Source organism: Ambystoma mexicanum, chromosome 6q (genome assembly GCF_040938575.1).
Source record: "Ambystoma mexicanum isolate Mex_15411 chromosome 6q, UKY_AmexF1_1, whole genome shotgun sequence".
Taxonomy (NCBI): Eukaryota; Metazoa; Chordata; class Amphibia; order Caudata; family Ambystomatidae; genus Ambystoma; species Ambystoma mexicanum.
In genome coordinates, this window is record NC_090937.1 from 1,474,735,177 (window position 1) to 1,474,753,782 (window position 18,606).

General features: G+C 43.4%; 1 protein-coding gene across 1 annotated transcript in view; it reads right to left on the reverse strand.

Moving 5' to 3' along the window:
* The window catches only part of CD8B (CD8 subunit beta), a 216,317-nt gene that overhangs the window by 32,747 nt on the left and 164,964 nt on the right, over positions 1-18,606 (reverse strand). The window contains exon 5 of the mRNA XM_069630338.1: positions 4,398-4,434. Coding sequence (XP_069486439.1) covers positions 4,398-4,434 — 37 coding nt within the window. The remainder of the gene's footprint in view (positions 1-4,397; positions 4,435-18,606) is intronic.

Below are 18,606 nucleotides of genomic sequence, written 5' to 3' on the forward strand. Positions count from 1 at the left end.
CCTCCCTTATCCTGCCCCTCTTCTTCCACTTCTCCTCTAACCTCTCCACCACCACCAACAGGAGTACCACGCCCCTGGCCCCATCTTGGAAAACCTTTAAAGATGGCAATCATGTTCACTTAGCTACTCTGTAAGCATGCTCTGCTGTCAAACCCTCCACTGACACCTGTCTCCTTCTTAAAGACTTCCACCTCGATGTTCTCGCCCTCACTGAGATGTGTTTCAATGCCAGCTCTATCTTTGCTCTTGACACTCTCCTTCCTAAGGGCTGCACACTCCTCTCCAAACCCAGGCCCAAAAAGCCTGTAGGTGGAGTAGCCCTGATTTTCCTTGAGTGGGTCCCTGCCACTATCATACCTATTCAATCCTACTCCTCTTTTGAATGCCTCGTCTGTAGGCTCAGGGTGTCTCCTTCTCTCTCACTCACCATTGCTACCATCGACAACCCCCTATTGGATCAATCTCTCTCTTCCTCTCTGAATTGGCAAACCTCACCTCCTCCCTCTTGACCTCTTCTTCCAAACTCCTCCTCCTCAGTGACTTCAATATCCACCTCGACTCTCCTGTATCAGCCACCTTACTGTTCCTTGACCTCTGTGACTCCCTCTTTCTCACTATTCACCCTTTCCGGTCCAACACACTCAGCCGGACACACTCTGGATGCCTTCATCTCTGTCGCCTGCTCCAAAGGCAATATAATTTTCCATCCGCTCCAAGAAGAGCGCCCACATCCAATCCCATATCTCTGCACCCCTAACAACATGGCTAAACATTTTAAAATCGGCAAGGAACTTGCCAATTCAACTGCATTCCTCACACCTGGCCTTCCTTCCCAGGCCATCTGCACCGTCTTGGCCTTCCACTTCACCTCTAAAACTTAGGACCTTTTTGTCCTCACTCCACCACTCCTACCTCCTCTCCTGCTCCTGTCCTCCTTTGGCTGCCCTCCTTCCACTCCCAGAATTCTCCTCCCTCCTGCCCATAGCACCTGATGAGGTCTCTAAATTTGTCTGCTCTATGAAAGTCTTATCCAAACAGGTGCTTCCCTGCTCTTCTAGAACCATTAATGACAACATCCCCTCTCTCGCCCCGGCTCTTGCTGATTTCTGTAACCACTCCTTTGCCACTGGCTCTTTCCCTCTATCCCTCAAATACTCCCTTGTGCATCCTCTCCTAACAAAGCCATCTGCTGACCCCCTTGCCCGCTAACAAGCGCCGGATTTCCTCCACCCCCTTCCTGGGTAAGCTCTTGGAGAAGTTGGTCCTCCCCCAATTGATCCTTCATACTGAACTTGTTGGCTGCCTCTATGACGATCAATCTGGGTCCGGGCATCCAGAGGCACGGAAACTGCTCTCCTGAACACCTGTGAAGACATGCTCGCAAATCTTGACTCTAACTCTCCTGCTGTTCTCACTCTCCTCAATCTCTCACCTGCCTTTGACACGGTCAACCATTCCATCCTCATAAAACGGCTCAGTGATACCCTCTGCATCATTGACTGGGAACTGGATTGGCTGAACTCTTTCCTCACTAACTACTGCTTCCAGTTGCAGCTGGGCCCTTTCTCCTCCACCACTTCACTCTCTACCTGTGGTGTCACTAAGACATCTATCCTATCGCAATGGCTCTTTGATTCTATCTCGCTCCTCTTGCTCACCTGATGTCTTCCTTCTCTCCTCATTTCCAGTGTTATGCTGATGACACACAACTTTCCTTTAAACTTCCCTCTACTACTTCCTCTTCCTCCTGACTCACCGCTATCCAACATAGTGTGGGGCTAATGATCTCTGTCTTAATTCCAGTAAGATGGCGATCCTTCTTTTTGCGACACCTGCACCCTGTTTTCATCCTACCCTGTGGCCACATTGCTTGGGCCCTCTACCCTCACCATCCTGTGAGGCCAAAAACCTTGGGTCATCTTCATCTTCGACTCCTCTCCTTTACCCCTCACATCTCGGACCTTGCCAAGAAGGCCCACTTCCAGGTTCACCTCCTTAGAGTCATTCTCCCTTTCCTCACCTTTCCCCAGAAGCTCAATGTTTCCAGAGCTCTCTCCTCTCTAGGTTTGACTACTGCAACAGCCTCTTCCCCACTCACCCCCTTTCCTCCCTATGCCCTCTTCAGCTAAACCAGAATAGGGCTGCAGGACTCATCCTTGGCTTCACGCCCAGAGACCGTATTTATGCAGCCCTAAGATATCCCCACACATTCAAGATCCTCTGCATCATTTTAAGGCTTTCTGGGGCCTGGGACCACACTCTCTCCAACTTTCTCACCCTAAATACTTCCCTGCTAGAGCCCTCTGCTCCTCTAACTACAACCCTTGCTTGTCAAACGCTTGTCCAAGCAGATAGTGGGGGGTAGGTCCCTGTCTTAGGCTGGTGCCTCTCTTTGGAACAGCCTTCCTGCCCCTCTCAGACTTCAGCCGTACCTCCTTAAATTCCGGAAAAAACTTCTCAAAACTCTGCTTTTCTCTACCTCTGTCCCTCTCTCCCTTACCTGCTGATTACTAGACTGCTGCTGAGACTGGTGGCTTGGACTTTCATGAATCTTACAGGTTAGCAGGCCCCTGCCCAGTCGACACCAGCACCAACCCCATGCCCCCACAGCATTGCCCTTATGGGCAGGCGACATGCATCCCACCCTTGGGACTCCTCCTCCCCTAGCACCCCTCAGCACTTCCATCCCTGGCTCTCACCAGCAGTTGCCCATACCTTGCCCCCTGCCACCACCAACCCAACCTCCTGCACCTCTCTTCACTGCACTTGCACGTCCGAATTTCACAAGGCCTAGTAGGACCATGATTGTATAGTTACTGTTTTTTTTCTCCATTATATTTACTCCCCTGTCCCCTCCCACTTTGTCTTGTAGTGCCAGAAAACACCAATTTGTTGTATAAGTGCCTAACAAATGCACAATAAATAAATAACATTCCTCGTCCAGTGTCCCCCTTCCTACACACTCATTTGAAGGCAGACATCAGACGGCTGCACAGCCAAAAGTTCTCTTTTAATATATTCTGGCCCAATTGGACATAGGACCTCAAGCATCAACGTTTGCCACACCGGGCCATTTCTGCAAGACTAGAAGCAATGTGATACTTAATTACTCCCTTTATTGGTACACCGATGTAATTCAGCCACGCAGAATCCACCCAGCTCGTATCAGCACAGCTCTTGCTAGTCTTCATAGAGTTTGTGTCTAAATATGTACATGTAACCGTGTGACATTTTTAGAACTACAAGAGTGTATTCTCTATTTGAGTTTATAGATCATCGTGAAGATTCACGTATGAAAGAAACTACAAGTTCTTGCTCCTGAAGAAGGGACTGGTATCCCAAAACGCGTAGAGCAGAGATATGTCTATTGTTCTTTAAAAAATATACAAACTATATGTACTGTACAGAATTTTGTGTAATTATTTGTGAATATTTGTTCATTATTTACAAGAGAAACAAAAAAAAAACCCTTTGAAAAATGAGTGACTGAATTTCTTTACATGATTTATTAACATTGACTCTAAATTGTTGTTTGTTGTAAAATAATGCTTGGTGTGCAGGGGACGCGAGTGTTCCACGGACAGTGGGCACCTGTTTGTTTACTCTTGTCGTTATACAACCCAGTGCCAGTGTTGTTTCTCTCCCATGCACCCTGCTACCAATATATATATATTATTGACTTATTCCTGATCACTGGATTTCTTTGCATGGCAGTATCTGAGGACAGCTTCACATAAAATGAGAATACACATTTCGAGGGAAAAGGTGGACGAGTCAGTTGAACCACCTTGTCCCAAAGGAGGTCATTGGGCCTCATTACGACCCAGGCGGTAAGTTACCGCCTGGGCCGTGACTTTACCACCATGGCGTAAACTACGTTTACGCCATGGTGGTTGGCGGATTTACCGCCCCATTCCGAGTTTGGCGGGGCGGTAAGTCCCCAATCCCCATTTACCCTTCCCCATTCCCATTTTTGCCCCATAGGGCATAATGGGAGTGGGGAAGGCGTTAATTACGCCACCGTAAATTACGGTGGCGTAATTAACTCCATGGTCCCTTAGCGCCATGGATTTTGACACCTGCTAAACGCAGGTGTTAAATCCGCCATGGCGCTAAGGGACCTCGTACTCAGGCGGTAAGGGTCGGCGCTGTTTACGGCGCCGTAAACCCCTTACCACCTGGGTCGTAATGAGGCCCATTGTAAGTATGCTTATGCTTGTCAGCCCAAAATATGACAGAGAGGTAATGATGTTCACTCAATCATTGGGCCACCGGATTTCACCGTCTGCGTTTAACTGAGGTTACATTTAGAAGTGCAAAAAAAGGATGGCGGGAAAGAAAATTTAAATTAAGTAAAATGAATATAGTAAATATGTTCAAAGTGCAAATTCACTTACTGCTTTCTAAAGTGTCGTCGATATCTCCGGTGGAAATCTAAAAGAGAAAAACCACAAATTGAGTCTGGCATTTTGCAAATCACATTAATACAACAATGTGTGTTTCTTTGTACTAAGGTTGCAAGAAAAAAGCACACAGTGTCAGCATTATATATGATCCACATGTGTGGCACCCCTGGACCGTTGCACCACTGCAACGGTGCACTGCTTTAGAATGAGCGAGTATCACAGTATCTGGTGCAGATCTATAGGCAGGGGGAGTTGTGGGAACATATGTGAAAGCATGAAGGCAGTGCTGCATGCACAATCTCCCATGCACTTTCCTAGCTGCAGCGGGTGGTTGCGCCTAATGCCAGCACCAGTTCCTCGAGAGGGATGGAGAGTCCATGTCCTACGGCTGTCTCCCACAGCTCTTGCTGACTAGCAGAGATATGACCAACGACTCTGTAGATTCCGAAAAATATGGCATGAAGGGGAGAGCAATTTTGATCTTTCACACATCCTACTAATGCCTCGGCCCTGCAAGTCCCCATCGCCACAGGTCCCTTAGAGAGCAGGTAGCAACCACACACCAGTAGTATTATGAATGAGCAGTGTAGAGGAGGAGCCGAGTACCCCCACTCCACCTGCCCGCATACATTACCTGAAGCGTATGAACCAAAATATGTGACATATACTGAACACGTGAACCAACAAAGAGAAGAGCGCAGGCTCTGTGCAGTACCCATAAGAATACCTATACCTAAGAGAATATGGGAGGTAAAGTACCCATTGAGAAAACCATACTTGCATCCAAGAAAATATGATGGCCATTTGAACGAGATTCCTGAAGAATCAATGAAACTGAATGACCAGGAGGAATGGTGACGTCCTACATAGTTGAATCGACACCCATATAGAAAGATAATCAGACCAGGGAGGCAGATGATGTATAAAGAACAACGAAATACCAAGGATAAGTGACAACTTGGGATCAAGATGAAATAACGTATACCACAAACCTGATAAAGAAACATAGTTTAAATGTGTACAGATGCAATGTAACACAATCAGCAAAGTAATCATGAAGCTAGCAACTTGCTTTTAAAATAGTTAGAGCACGGCAAGCGCCAACATATACATACATACTTCATAGATACATATGGACAAGTAAAGGATGGATATTTCCACTACATATAAAGCAGTACTGAACAACGAGGAAGGCCTCATTCTAGTGTCGCAGTTGAGAAAAGCCATTGTATTAAACAGAATAAAAGTGCAGCTAGGGAGTTCACTGAGCCAAGAAGGCCAAGGTCTTATCAAACTGGAGTTGGTTGACATTAGATACAATTAACGTGAAAGAACAGAAGCTCCTGTTCACAGAGGTCAAGCAAAAACAAAATACGTCAGAGGACGTTTGAAGAATAAAATCAAATACACAAAAAGGCTCAATTCATGGTGTCCAGTCTCGTGATGGAAGAAAGTTGGACGAGCAAGATGATCACACCTACGCACGGAAGCAGGGCAGTGCCCATACTCCTTAAAAAAATCTCAGAGAACACAGTACAAACTCAAGGCCAACTTCAAAGCACTAATTGACACTGGACCATTGAGGTGATGATGGATAATATTTTAATTTGTGGGAAGCTGGTATCAAGACAAGCTTATCCGCACCTGGTTGTTCAGTCTGCATGCTGCTAATGTAGGTAGGAAAATTATTGATGGGGGTTAGAGCCAACCAATTGTATGGGACCACATAGTTGTGGGTCCTATAGTATGTGTAGCCAATGGGACGTCGTACATTTAGTGACGTTCATAGTGGCCATTTTGAATGGTGGGCTTAGTTTCCCCACCTGATGCCAACTATCCAATTATCTCTTTCCGTTACTCCATACAGATATAGAACCTATCTATGCTTAGTTCTTCACCTAGCACCAATCCCGCTTCCCGATAGGTTTTAGTAGTTTGCCACGTAGGATGACGTTGGTAATGAGGCAGGTCAACACGTCAGCTATCACCAATTCTGGGTATACAAACCCAACTTTTTTTTTAAGTGGTTAGAGTCAGAGTATCGAGCGATTGCTGATGTTCGTTGTACTCCCTGTTTTAAGATACCTGACATTAAAACAGACAAACTTTGCCTATTTCTGTCGTCTTGATTATTGATGTATGAATAAAATCTGCATTCAAATCTATCTCCAGGGTACCGCTACTCATCTTAAAGGGCTGAAAGCCTCCAGTTCACTTGCTAGCAGAGATTTGATGGTTAGATAAGATACCATCGGCCATCGGCATAAGTAACCTTAAAGTCTCAGCAATATCGCACGACCTTTGCCATTTGGCTGTCAGGACGTGAAGCTCCCCGTAGATAGTGGTTAGAATAGGTAAATCCTTGCAAGGAAAGGTTTGACGGACCCCTATTTTAAGATAGAAATCCCTCCCACATCTCTGAGAAGCGGCTCGAGGAGGCGGTAATAAAGGCAGTGATCCAGAGTGTCAGAAGATGAAAAATATGCGAACAGTGAGTGAATAGACCAAAGAGTGTGGCAAAGGGATGCATGCGTAGGTAAAAACGGAGAGTAACAGAGGGAAGCTGGACAAAATATAATGCAAGAGTAAGAGTGTAATATATGTGTATATGGGAAACAAGATATTTATTGACTTGAGTGTGGCCAAGTAATATATGAGGAAAAATAGTCGTGAGTGTAGCCACACTATGAGGATAAACCCTGTTTCTAGGCCTTAAAGAGCGCTAGCAGAAGCTTTAATTCAGAGCCCCTTTATGTGGGACATATAGACAACGAGATTGATTAAAGACAATCTTAAAGGAATTAGCTTACGTTTCAAATTGGAGCAGATGTAGAGATTAAGGCGAGTCTTAAGAAAAGATTGTGAGTAGTACGTACATGTGGCCAGTTAAGTCTGTCTGTTTTGTTTTATGTGATTGTAAGGTGTGATGATGTCAGAGTTGGACAGAATAATGTTTTATGTAACTAGAAAAACGTGAAGTTGAGACGCGAAAATTGATTGTTTTAAGATTAAACTTTGATGGTTGTTTTTTAGCAAGATTAAAGTAAAAAAAATAAAAAATTGTATTGTGACGAGATTGGAGCTTTGCAACGGTTGGTGCTCGCTCATAAGTGTATTTTGATTGAGACATAAACTGGAAACTGTCATTAAAGTATAAGCGAGTGGTAGCAAAGTGAAAAGTGAAGGTTAGAAATGGAAGAAGTTACGCCATTAGTGCATCTTTGCAAACAGCTACCAAAGCACGCACTTAAACTTAAACAATACAGTGCAGAATGGGTTAAAGGGGCCACAGACAAAATGTTCATGCCATGGCCACAAGGTGGGTCATTATCAAGAGCAGTTCTGCAGCACATGACGACATATTTGCATGCTGCATACACAGGAAAAAAGTTAGAAAAGCGCCTAGAAAGTCTAGAGCTTTGGAAAATGCATGGACACGAAAAGGAGGAGGAGCCTCCTTTAGATTGGATACTGAATATATGCAAAGAGGGGGGTGAAGCGCCTTATGCTCCGCCGGCCCCGTCGGAAATGAAAGACGAGATTAAAAAAGATGAAGGGTTATACCCCTTAAGAGAACTTAAAGCAGCAACGGATATAGCAATCCGTCATATGAGTCACATATGCAAAGTAGTGACGAGGGCCCAGAGAGAGACACCGAGAAAGATATAACCTCCAAAGTCCCAAGGGACAAGGAGAGATGCGATAAGGAAAGAAGCGATCGACCAAGCACATCTCTAGATATAAGGATAGAAATAAAGAGATGGAAAGAAGACAAGGATAAAACTGATGAACTAGCGCTCTTACAGAACAAGTGGTTGGGGGGTAAGATTTCTCTTAAATTTGACGGAAAAAGTGTTGAAGATGTAAGACAAAGAGGTGATCAAGACGAACAAGTCAGAAAAGATAAAGAGAGTGAGGAACAATTGAAAGATGAAGGAGCAAAAAAAAGATAAAAAAAGACGAGAACAGTTATATCAAGATGAGCAAACTAAAAAACAAGAGAAAGCAGAGGAGCAAAGAAAACGTGACAATAAAAAGAGAACAGCCGATGAACAGGAAAGGCTAAGAGGAAAAAGAATAAAAGATGATGAACAAGAAAGGATAAGAAAGAAAAGAATACAGGGGGGAAGGGATCAGGAGATACGAAGGGCATATGAATGAAGGGATATGAAAAAGAAAAAGGAAGATAGAGTAAGAGAAGAAGCAAGAAAGCGCAGAGAAATCGATGACGACATGGAATGTAAAAGAAGACAGAGAACAAGCGATCTCGAATATTTGGAAAGGGAAGTAAGAAACCCCAATCCATGGATAGCATGGGAAGACATAGAGGAATTCTTTCCAGAGTCTGAGTCAGTACCAGGCACTTCTAGAGCAAAACTAGAAGACGAGTTTGACTCACAAAGCATTGGGGACACAATTGATAAGGTATACCACGAAATACAAGCCCAGAAAGAATCACAAGGGAAGGAAAAAATTGACCGTCTTGAGAGCACTCATTTGTATGACACGGAGGAAGCCTCCTGTAGTGCGACATAAAGAGCTGTCTTTAGCCAGACTAACATTAAATAGAGATGATGATGAGAGAAGTTGCACAAGTTGGGCCCAAGACGTATCAGACGAAGAAAGGGAAACCTTCCCGAGGGACGAGAGAAGTGATATATGTGGTCCAGAAGGATGTTCGCCTATGGATAAGAGAGTAAGATGGTCGGATTTAAAAATAGCTATGTCTAGGGCACCAGAGCAACTTACACAGTCGGACCGACATATGGGGCAACCACATGGTCAGAGGGGGGAGTCCCCGACTTACGTAAGCCAGCCAAGATCATTGCCAGGCAGACGGCAATGTGGGAATATTACTCCAGTGGTAGATAGACAAATGATGAGAGATGAGAATGAGTTTAGAGCGTCACAAGTCCCCTTGCTGGCAAAGGGAGGGGCCAGGCCACAATACATACCATCGCCCCAGATGGACAGAGACAATTTTAAATGTAAACTCCCGAATTTAACTTCCGGCACTGGAAAATGGATACATGAGTTAGAGAAAATGACGGGAGGGAACACATTAGCTATAGGCAATATTAAAGGTCTTCTAATCGCCATACTGAGAGAGCTGATGAAGTATGGACATGGGCAGGTTACCCTGGTGTGACTATAGTCAACATTGTGCATGATGCAGCACCATTTAACAATTGTAGAGCAGCAATTTGGAAAGCGCTTTGCGTACTATATCCGGACATGTCCGATATGGGAGCTATAATGACGAAAAAATGAAGGAAGGAGAGGACCCGTTGCTTTACATTCAAAGTTTTCAAAACGGTTGGGCACTTGAAACGTGTGAGGCTTGGGGGAACTCTATACCTGTGGGGATTGAAGCCAAACCATGGTCGGAAATCCAGTTAACCATTGCAGATTATTGCAGACTCCTGCAGGAAGAGAATCGCAAAAAGGATGATGCATGAAAAGGTGAAGAAGCAAAATGAGTTCAGAAAATACTATCCAAGTATGCCATTGAAGGGGCAATGTTAATTAATGTAGGCGGATCAAATTCACAGCAGGCAGTGAACATGCCACAAGTAAATAACCAAAGACAGTTTGATCAGACAAATAATGGATATGCTCCACGAGGAAGGGGATATCGAGGGAGAGGTTGGCAAGGTAATCAAGGGTGTGGAAGAATAATCAGGGAGGGTTCCAGAATATGCAAAATGGTAATCAATACATGCAATATGGGCAGATGGGGAGACAGGCGCTTGTATGTTGGACATGTGGAATGACTGGGCAAATTGCTTGTATGTGTAGAAACCATGGGATGGTACAGAATGATCAGTTTTCAAGACAGGGAACGCCAAATCCACATGCATATTCGCAGCAGGGCGGAAATGGATTTGTGCAAGATCAAACAGTGCAGTAGCAAGCGCAAAGAGTGCAGCAAGGCTTGCAATCACAGCAAGTAACAGGTAATCAAACGCAAGGACAATCGCAGCAATCTCCTATGCAACTTCAGCAGAACACAAACACAGAACCGTCCATGACCGTAGAATTGAAGGTGTTAATGTTGATGGAGGAAATCCATTCACAGGTGATGGAGTGAGACTGTACCCGAAATAGGACAGTTCACTGGGAGACCTGATGTGTTCAGTCCTATCTATTACGCTGAATCCTCATGAGGACATGGGTACAACGCGCTCGTGTATACGTGAGGGCACATTTTCAATGTCTAGCGATGCGATGAATACTCAGGGCTTTACACAAGCAACAAGTCGAGTTACTTTTACAGAAGAATTACCAGTCTCCATAGGAGAATACGATGTGAAAGTGCCACTGCTTTAATCAAGGCAAGCACCTGTCAACATATTTGGATGAGATTTAAGGACAAAAATGAATATAACCATTTCATTTACAGATGATGTCATAGTATGCTCAACACCAGGAATGCATTTTTAAACGTGTGAGAAATGATCAGGGCATATACAGGGCAAATAGCGCCTAGAGAGATACCGTTGGAACCCAAAGTGTTCCATTATGGAATATGTGTTTTGTTGACATGGTTGCCAGGTCTAGTAGGCAGAACCATGAGAATACAAGATGAGTTTCTATTTAGACCTCAGATACCCATGGACGAAGAGGAGGGGCACATTTTCCCCTTAGACATAGAAGCAGCTTTAGTCCGAGGAAATATGGCTCTGCTTGATGCTACTGATGATAAAGGTAGACGATGGAGCACAATAATTGCCATTGAGGAAGGCTGCAGAGTGACTGACGTCACTGATGAGGACTTGTTTGGAGATGACATATCTGATGATTTTGTGATATTTGAAATGTGCATTACTTATTTGGTCAAGGCAATCAAGAAAGAAGTTCCGCAGAGAATGATGCTAGCAAAGAAGCGTCCTGAATATTTTGATGATGATATGACGATATGACGATATGACGAAAGTGCCAACTTCATTGTGGACTACTGGCCGCTATGATGTAGGCTTACTGAAAGGAATTGGGGAAGAGAAGATTAAATTGAAACCAGAAGTGATTTTACCTCGAGCACGACAATATCCCATGTCTCCAGAGGCAGATGAAGGCATCTTTAAGACAATTTCTGCCATAATGCACCAAGGTATCGTAGTGACGTCAGAGTCACCATGTAATATGTCAATTTACCCAGTGAAAAAAGGGAAGGGGGGGGTCTTGGAGACTAGTGCAAGACCTTCGCCCAATAAACCCAATTGTAGAGGCCGAGTTCCCTCTAGCCCCGAACCTGTCTACAATTTTATGTAATATTACTGTTGATGCACGATATTTCACGGTGATCGACTTGAAAAATGCATTTTTCTCAAACCCATTGCATAAAGACTCACAAGATTTTACATCATTTACTTTTAGACAAGCGTGATTAAAAAGCACAAGGATCTCCCAGGGGTACTGTGAGTCCCCATCAATTTTTAATAGAGTCTTTCAGATGGACTTGAGCAATCTTGCGTTAGAAATTGTTGTGCTGCAATACATAGATGAAATTTTAGTTTGCAGCACCACAGAGGAAGAGTGCAGACACGATTCTGTTCAGCTAATGATTATACTTGCTGACAAATGTTACAAAGTTGACAAGGAAAAGTTACAATATTTTCAACAAGAAGTGTTGTGCATAGGCCAATTGATTTCACATGAGGGAAAGAAGATCACCCCTGAAAGAGCTGTGGAAATTTTAAAAACAGCTTAAGCCACACATGATAAAACAGATGCAGAGTTTTCTAGAACTTTGTAATTATGTCAGGGCATGGGTCTTTGACTACAGCTCGTATACGAGGCCCCTTTTACAGGCCTTTGAATAAGCACAGACAATGAAAGAAAAAATTGTGTGGACTGAGGCAATCGAAGAAGAGTTTGACGAATTGGAAAAATCAATCTGCACAGACCCAGTTCTAGGGATCCCCAATTATGCAGAAGAATTATTTTTATTCTCGCATACAGATGGTACTTTTATGACAGAAGTACTCACACAGAGAACAACATTGGGGTACAAGCCCCTTGCATATTATAGTGGAATTTTGGACCCAGTAATGAGAGGTCACTTTCCATGCGAACAAAGTTTGGTAGCTGCCGAATTCACCATAGATAAGACTACAAGCATAGTGATGGGATGCTCTATGATATTATTTGTTGAACAAGCATTATTTGGTGTTTTGGAAAAACCAAAAGGCACGCTGACTACTCAAAGAGCTTCTGCCTCTGAGGTCATTATATGAACTCCAGCGATTAAAATAGTTTGATGTAAAATAATGAATACAGCTATGTTTATAGCTGAGCCAATCGCCGAAGGAGAGCCTATACACGACTGTGCAGGCTATGAAGAGTTCTGTGACAAGCTCCCTAGAGTAAAGGACAAAGCACTTGCAGGGGGAGAGATTGTCTTCATTGACGGGTATTCGGGTCTCCCTGCCCGGGAGGATAGCTCAGTGGCAACATGCGCGTGTTGGAAGCAAGACGACATGAAGCAACACAGGTTCGATCCCCGGGTCCGCGCTTAGAAACCTCTGGGTGTTTAAGCGCGTTATAAATACGCAACTAAGACAAAAAAAAACAATTACGTAACTAAAAAAAAAAAAAAACACAATTCCTGGAACAGCACCTCGATGCCCGAGGGCTGTGTGAGCGCTTTAAAAATGCAAAATAAATAAATAAAAATGATGGGCAAAGACATACAGGCGCGGCAGTACTGAAACATCTGGCAAATGGAGAATTTCGAGTGCTTGCGATTACTTGATTGCCATCTCATTTTTCCTCACAAGCTGCAGAGTTATTGGCATTGATACTTGCAATTCAGAATCATGCAAACCAGGAAGTAACAGTGTACAGCGATTCCGCCTATGTGATGTCGACGGTACACGCAGGAATAACGTGCTGGAAAAGGAGGGGCTACCTCCGAGCGGACGGCACGCCAGTGTAGCACGCTGCCTTATTGGACAGGCTCATTAAGGCACTACAACACCCGGTGGGCATAGCAGTCGTTAAATGTGCAGCTCACACGAAAGGTACAGATTTTATCTCATGTGGGAATCGAGCAGCAGTGGCTGAAGCCAAGCACATAGCAAATACAGATACAGGGATGATCAATATTGAAACCATTAATGTGAATGAAAGAATTACGGTGATGATGATTGTGGATAAGGGATATAATCATATGTCTAAAACACAGATAGTGGAGCTTCAAGGAGAAGCACCACAAGAGGAAAAGAACTTGTGGAAGCGAAGAGAGTGTTCTTTAAACCCCTCTGAAGCATTGTGGCGACAAGACAACACTGGTAAACCAGTGATGCCTATAGCCTTATTAAGGGTGGCGCTAGAACAGCTACACTACCCAGCACATACAACTAGGGAGAAACCGTTGCTGAGGATTGGTTCGTACCAAACCTAATGGAGCATGTTGCATTTTTTATGGTAAATTGTATTGTTTGCCAACAAGTCACGACTGGGCATACACTGCACATAGTGAGGGGAGTCATCCCAAGGCCCTTTTCAGCACTTGCATATCGACTATGTCGACATGATACAAGTTTGCAATGGATATAGATACCTACTTGTTGTAGTATGTCCTTTCTCTAGAACAGAGATTTTAGGACTTGAATTGCAAAACTATTTGAACTGTTCAACATCTAGTTTTTCTTTGATTTGAGGACAGTTGCAGAGGCGAGGGTGTAGGGCAGTACAGAACACAAAAGGAGATGCTTCAACAACCCAAACTCCTGAATTTCTAAGTCCAAGAATTTACCCAGGAGATACAGTCCTAATTCATAACCACACAAGGAAAAATTGGGACGAGCCCAGATTCAACTGTCCTTTTGTCGTTGAGGACATGACGCTGTCTGCAGTCAAATTGCAGGGTAGGTGAGCTTCGATCTTCCTAGGAGACATCGAAATCTACTCTGTATAGACCCCTCTGCCTGCACCCCACCGGGAAGAGGCTACAATCATCAGGGAAGAACCACAGCACGTGCAGACGAGATCTATGATGAGGAAGAAGGACGCATAACCTGACAAGTGGAAAGCGTGAAGAACTTTTTAGTAGGACCGTGGCTTCATTTTGGACACTTCCTATTGAGCTATAAATAAAAGGGTAAAAGGACACATTCGAACACTCTGTGCATCTTAGTAGCAGAGTAAAAGAAGATCTGCATTCTTAAAAAGCCACAGTAGTTTATTGACTTTGGACTGATGCATTCTTAAGACTTGATAAGAATAAGGATGTGCCACAATTTGATCATGGACACAGCAATTGGAAGAGGGTACAGTACCCCGATTCTTTTTACACAGAGTTCTTGTTTGGTTTTACTCATGGTGTTACCAAGTGATGACCTTTCTAGGTTCATACTTACTATCTCGAGTGGGTGTTACGTTCTTATCCTACGTTGGTGGGGAGAACTTGTCGCATTGCAGCTTATATTCAAAATCCTGACAATGAAAGCTCATAAGAAGATGACTCATAATCATCACTGAAGAGGTTTTGAAGTTGCCTGAGTTCAGTGAGGAAAACACAAATGCCCTTATCAGCCAACGCAGCATATAGACTAGTCAGTGTGGTGTTCTTCCGTCTAATTGAAGAATACCCGCATCTCGTTGGAAGACAAACGGATGTGGTAACTTTCCTTTGAGGGACAGATCTAGGAATTGAATGAAGGACAAAACTCGTTGTTTATGCTGACAGGGAAGCAACAGGTAATCTGGAATAAAGCAGATTCGAGGCATCGATTGGGAACTAATAAATGAAGCAAATTTCATAGAGGCTCACCGAGGACATTTTTCTTCACGATAAAGGAACATTTGCATCCCGACCGGTGAAAAAAATTGTTTCAGAGAAAAAGATAAAGTCACTTCTTAAGGCATCCAGAAAAGCAGATAGTTGATCGAGGATGAATGCTGAATGAAGACAACAGCTGCCAGAAAGCAATCTAAAAACGAAGAGCTTTTAAAGTTTGTCTTTCTTTCCTTAGCATCAAATGTTTGAGATGGGGAATCAAAGTAGTAATATTGTGTTGCCCCATGAGGATAGATGTGCGCATTATCCAAGAAGTAGGTGCTGTTGACTAACTTACCACTGCATCATCTACACATGCATTATATTCTTACTCATATTGCTTTCACTGTGAGAACTGCATTCTATATAGGAGCACATCTTGCTAAAACTCCTGTATATGTTTCTGAGCAGAAGGAAAAGGTAAGCGTGGCAACTACAAGGCAGCCTAGACCCTACATAGTCATTCCTGTCCCAAGAAAAAATGGGAAGATACCTTAGCTTGAAATGGATGTTGTCAGTATTAAATCACACATAGCACTTGGTTCAGAAAACTGCTTTTAAATGCCTGAACAGGGTCAGTGAATCAGACAAAGTAAAGGGTTGACAAAGGTTGAGCCTACCCAAATAATGCATGCAGACACACCTGGTCCAGTGACAAGAGGCCCAAGCACAAGTCCCACGGAGAAATTACATGCAGAGATTATAGCAGAATCTTTATGGCCGTTTTTAGCTGCTGCTAGAAAAAGACAGATGGATAAAGAAAGACTTGCTGAACTTTCTGCTATGCAAGGAACCCGAATGGACATTCCTGCAACCGACTAGCCAGAAGAAGCTATGGTGATGCATTTAAAGAAATAGTCATAGAAAACTACATGAAGACTTTGAGAACCAAAAGAAGCACTCAAGAAGATAATTATGAACAGAATGATTATCTGGACAGCACAGCACACTTGGGAAACAACATATGGTACCAACACATGAAAGAAGTAGGAATAAGGACTTCAGATGAAGAATGTTTTGTATGTGCACTCCTGCCATACAGCATGAGGAAGTCAAAGATCTTCATAGCTATTGAAATATATGTCCTGACTGCACACTGCATAGTGCACCTAGCTTTCTGTAGTACCAGAGGCCAGTTCATGGGTCAAACAGCCTCTCTCAAATGGGCAACTCAAGCAACAGATTCGAATGAAGATGACTATGTTCCAGACATAAAAGAAACAATGCTAAAACAAAGAACATTGTGATAAGATACGAGAAACTCGGAATAAAAGGAACCGGAATAAGAAGAGAATTGAATAAAAAACGGAAAGTTCCAGGACACTCTACAGAAGACATCTGCAGCTGGAAAAACAGAGGCCAGATGCAGATTTGGGGAACTGTCTTATCACCAGACGGCTGGGAAGAAGGAGTAGTGATCTGCAGAAACTGGGTAATAATGGGTCACTACCAACCAACAATCGAGAATGCACACATGTTGTGTAAACCATTATGGTCAAAATTTGCTAAACTACTGACATGGGTCGAAGACAGAGGAGGACCCTTGCAGATAGTACCAATGGAAAGTTCTAAATTATGCTTCAGAAACAATGGTACAAGAAAAATGGGGGAGAATCAGAACTGTGGACAAATCTTCGATGCACCATGAATGAATATCGGAACAGCAGTAATCATGGATCATTATTGGGCTTGTGGATCCAAGGCCTATATCAGATTGCCTAAAGATTGGGGAGGAATATGCACATTGGTGAATGTCCATGTTCCTGTATTAGTGATTCCTAAAGGTGACCTGAACATTGATAGTTCCCGAAAGCAGATGCTCATTTAAGGAGGAAGAGATCTATGGAATTGATAAATGGAATGAAGAGAGAGAACTACTTTTCAGCCAAATCAATAGAAGCCTTTGATGCTATACCATATGAACATAGACTGTTCAGACAGACTTCTTCAGTGTTCACGTAGATCTTCATGCTAAGGATCCAGGTTGGAGCAAATACCAAATGGCTTCAGATCACCAGGTGGGAATTGCTGCAGACAATTAACACTACCATATAAGGGTTCAATGCAATCAGAGAAGAACTGAGAGCTGTAAGATTGATGACCCTCTAGAACAGATATGTCCTAGACATGATCACAGCGATGGATGGAGGTGTTTGTGCCAAGATTGGAGAATCTTGTTGCACATTTATACCTTCTCATGATGACGAGAATGAAACATTAACAGAGGCCATAGATGTGACAAAGCTCCATGGCCAGATGACAGAAGAGGTTGAAGACATGGCTGATGACAGCTGGTTTGGATCACTCTTCTCATGGGTTCCACAATGGATGGCAGATATGTTCAAGTTTTTAGGAGCTTTGTTATTATTAGTGATGCTTGGATTCTATGCGATCAAGATAATAATCTCACAATGCAAGAAGGCAGCAAAGAAAGCCATAGCAATGAAAATCATTATTGATGCTGAAACAGGATAGAAGCCTAAAGATTTGACTGATGAAAATATCAGAGACTTTGTGAAGGCCAGTATCCATGCACCAGAGGGAACAAAGTTCCTGTATCAAAAGGACCATAAGAAATATGTGGGAAGATGGATCTATTGCAGTCCTAGTGGACAGTGCATGTTCATGACATGGAGCAAGGATGAGCATGTGAAATCAGCTGGATGCCTGAAGGGAGTAATAAAAATATGAATTCCCAAGAAGCATTTCTTCAGACCTGGATCTCTAGATACAGAAGATGATGTGAGAGTGGTTGATAAATCGCCCAGAGGGAGGATTGTAGAGGAGGAGCCAAGTACCTCCACTCCACCTGCCCCGCCTACATTACCTGAAGCGTATGAACCAAAATATGTGACATATACTGAACAAGTCAACCAACAAAGAGAAGACCGCGGGCTCTGTGCAGCACCCATAAGAATACCTATACCTAAGAGAATATGGGAGGTAAAGTACCCATTGAGAAAACCATACTTGCATCCAAGACAATATGATGGCCATTTGAACGGGATTCCTGAAGAAGCAAAGAAACTGAATGACCAGGATGAATGGTGACGTCATACAAAGTTGAATCGACACCCATATAGAAAGATAACCAGACCAGAGACGCAGATGATTTATGAAGAACAAAGAAATACCAAGGATAAGTGACATCTTGGGAGTAAAGATGAAAAAACGTATGCCACAAACCTGATGAAGAAACTTAGTTATCTTATACGTGTACATATGCAATGAAACGCAAGCAACAAAGTAATCATGAAGCTAGCAACCTGCTTTTAAAATAGTTAGATTGCGCCATATATGCCTCTTAGATACATATGGACAAGTAAAGGATGGATGTTTCCACTCCGTATAAAGCAGTACTGAACAACGAGGAAGGCCTCATTCTAGTGTCGCAGTTGAGAAAAGCCATTGAATTAA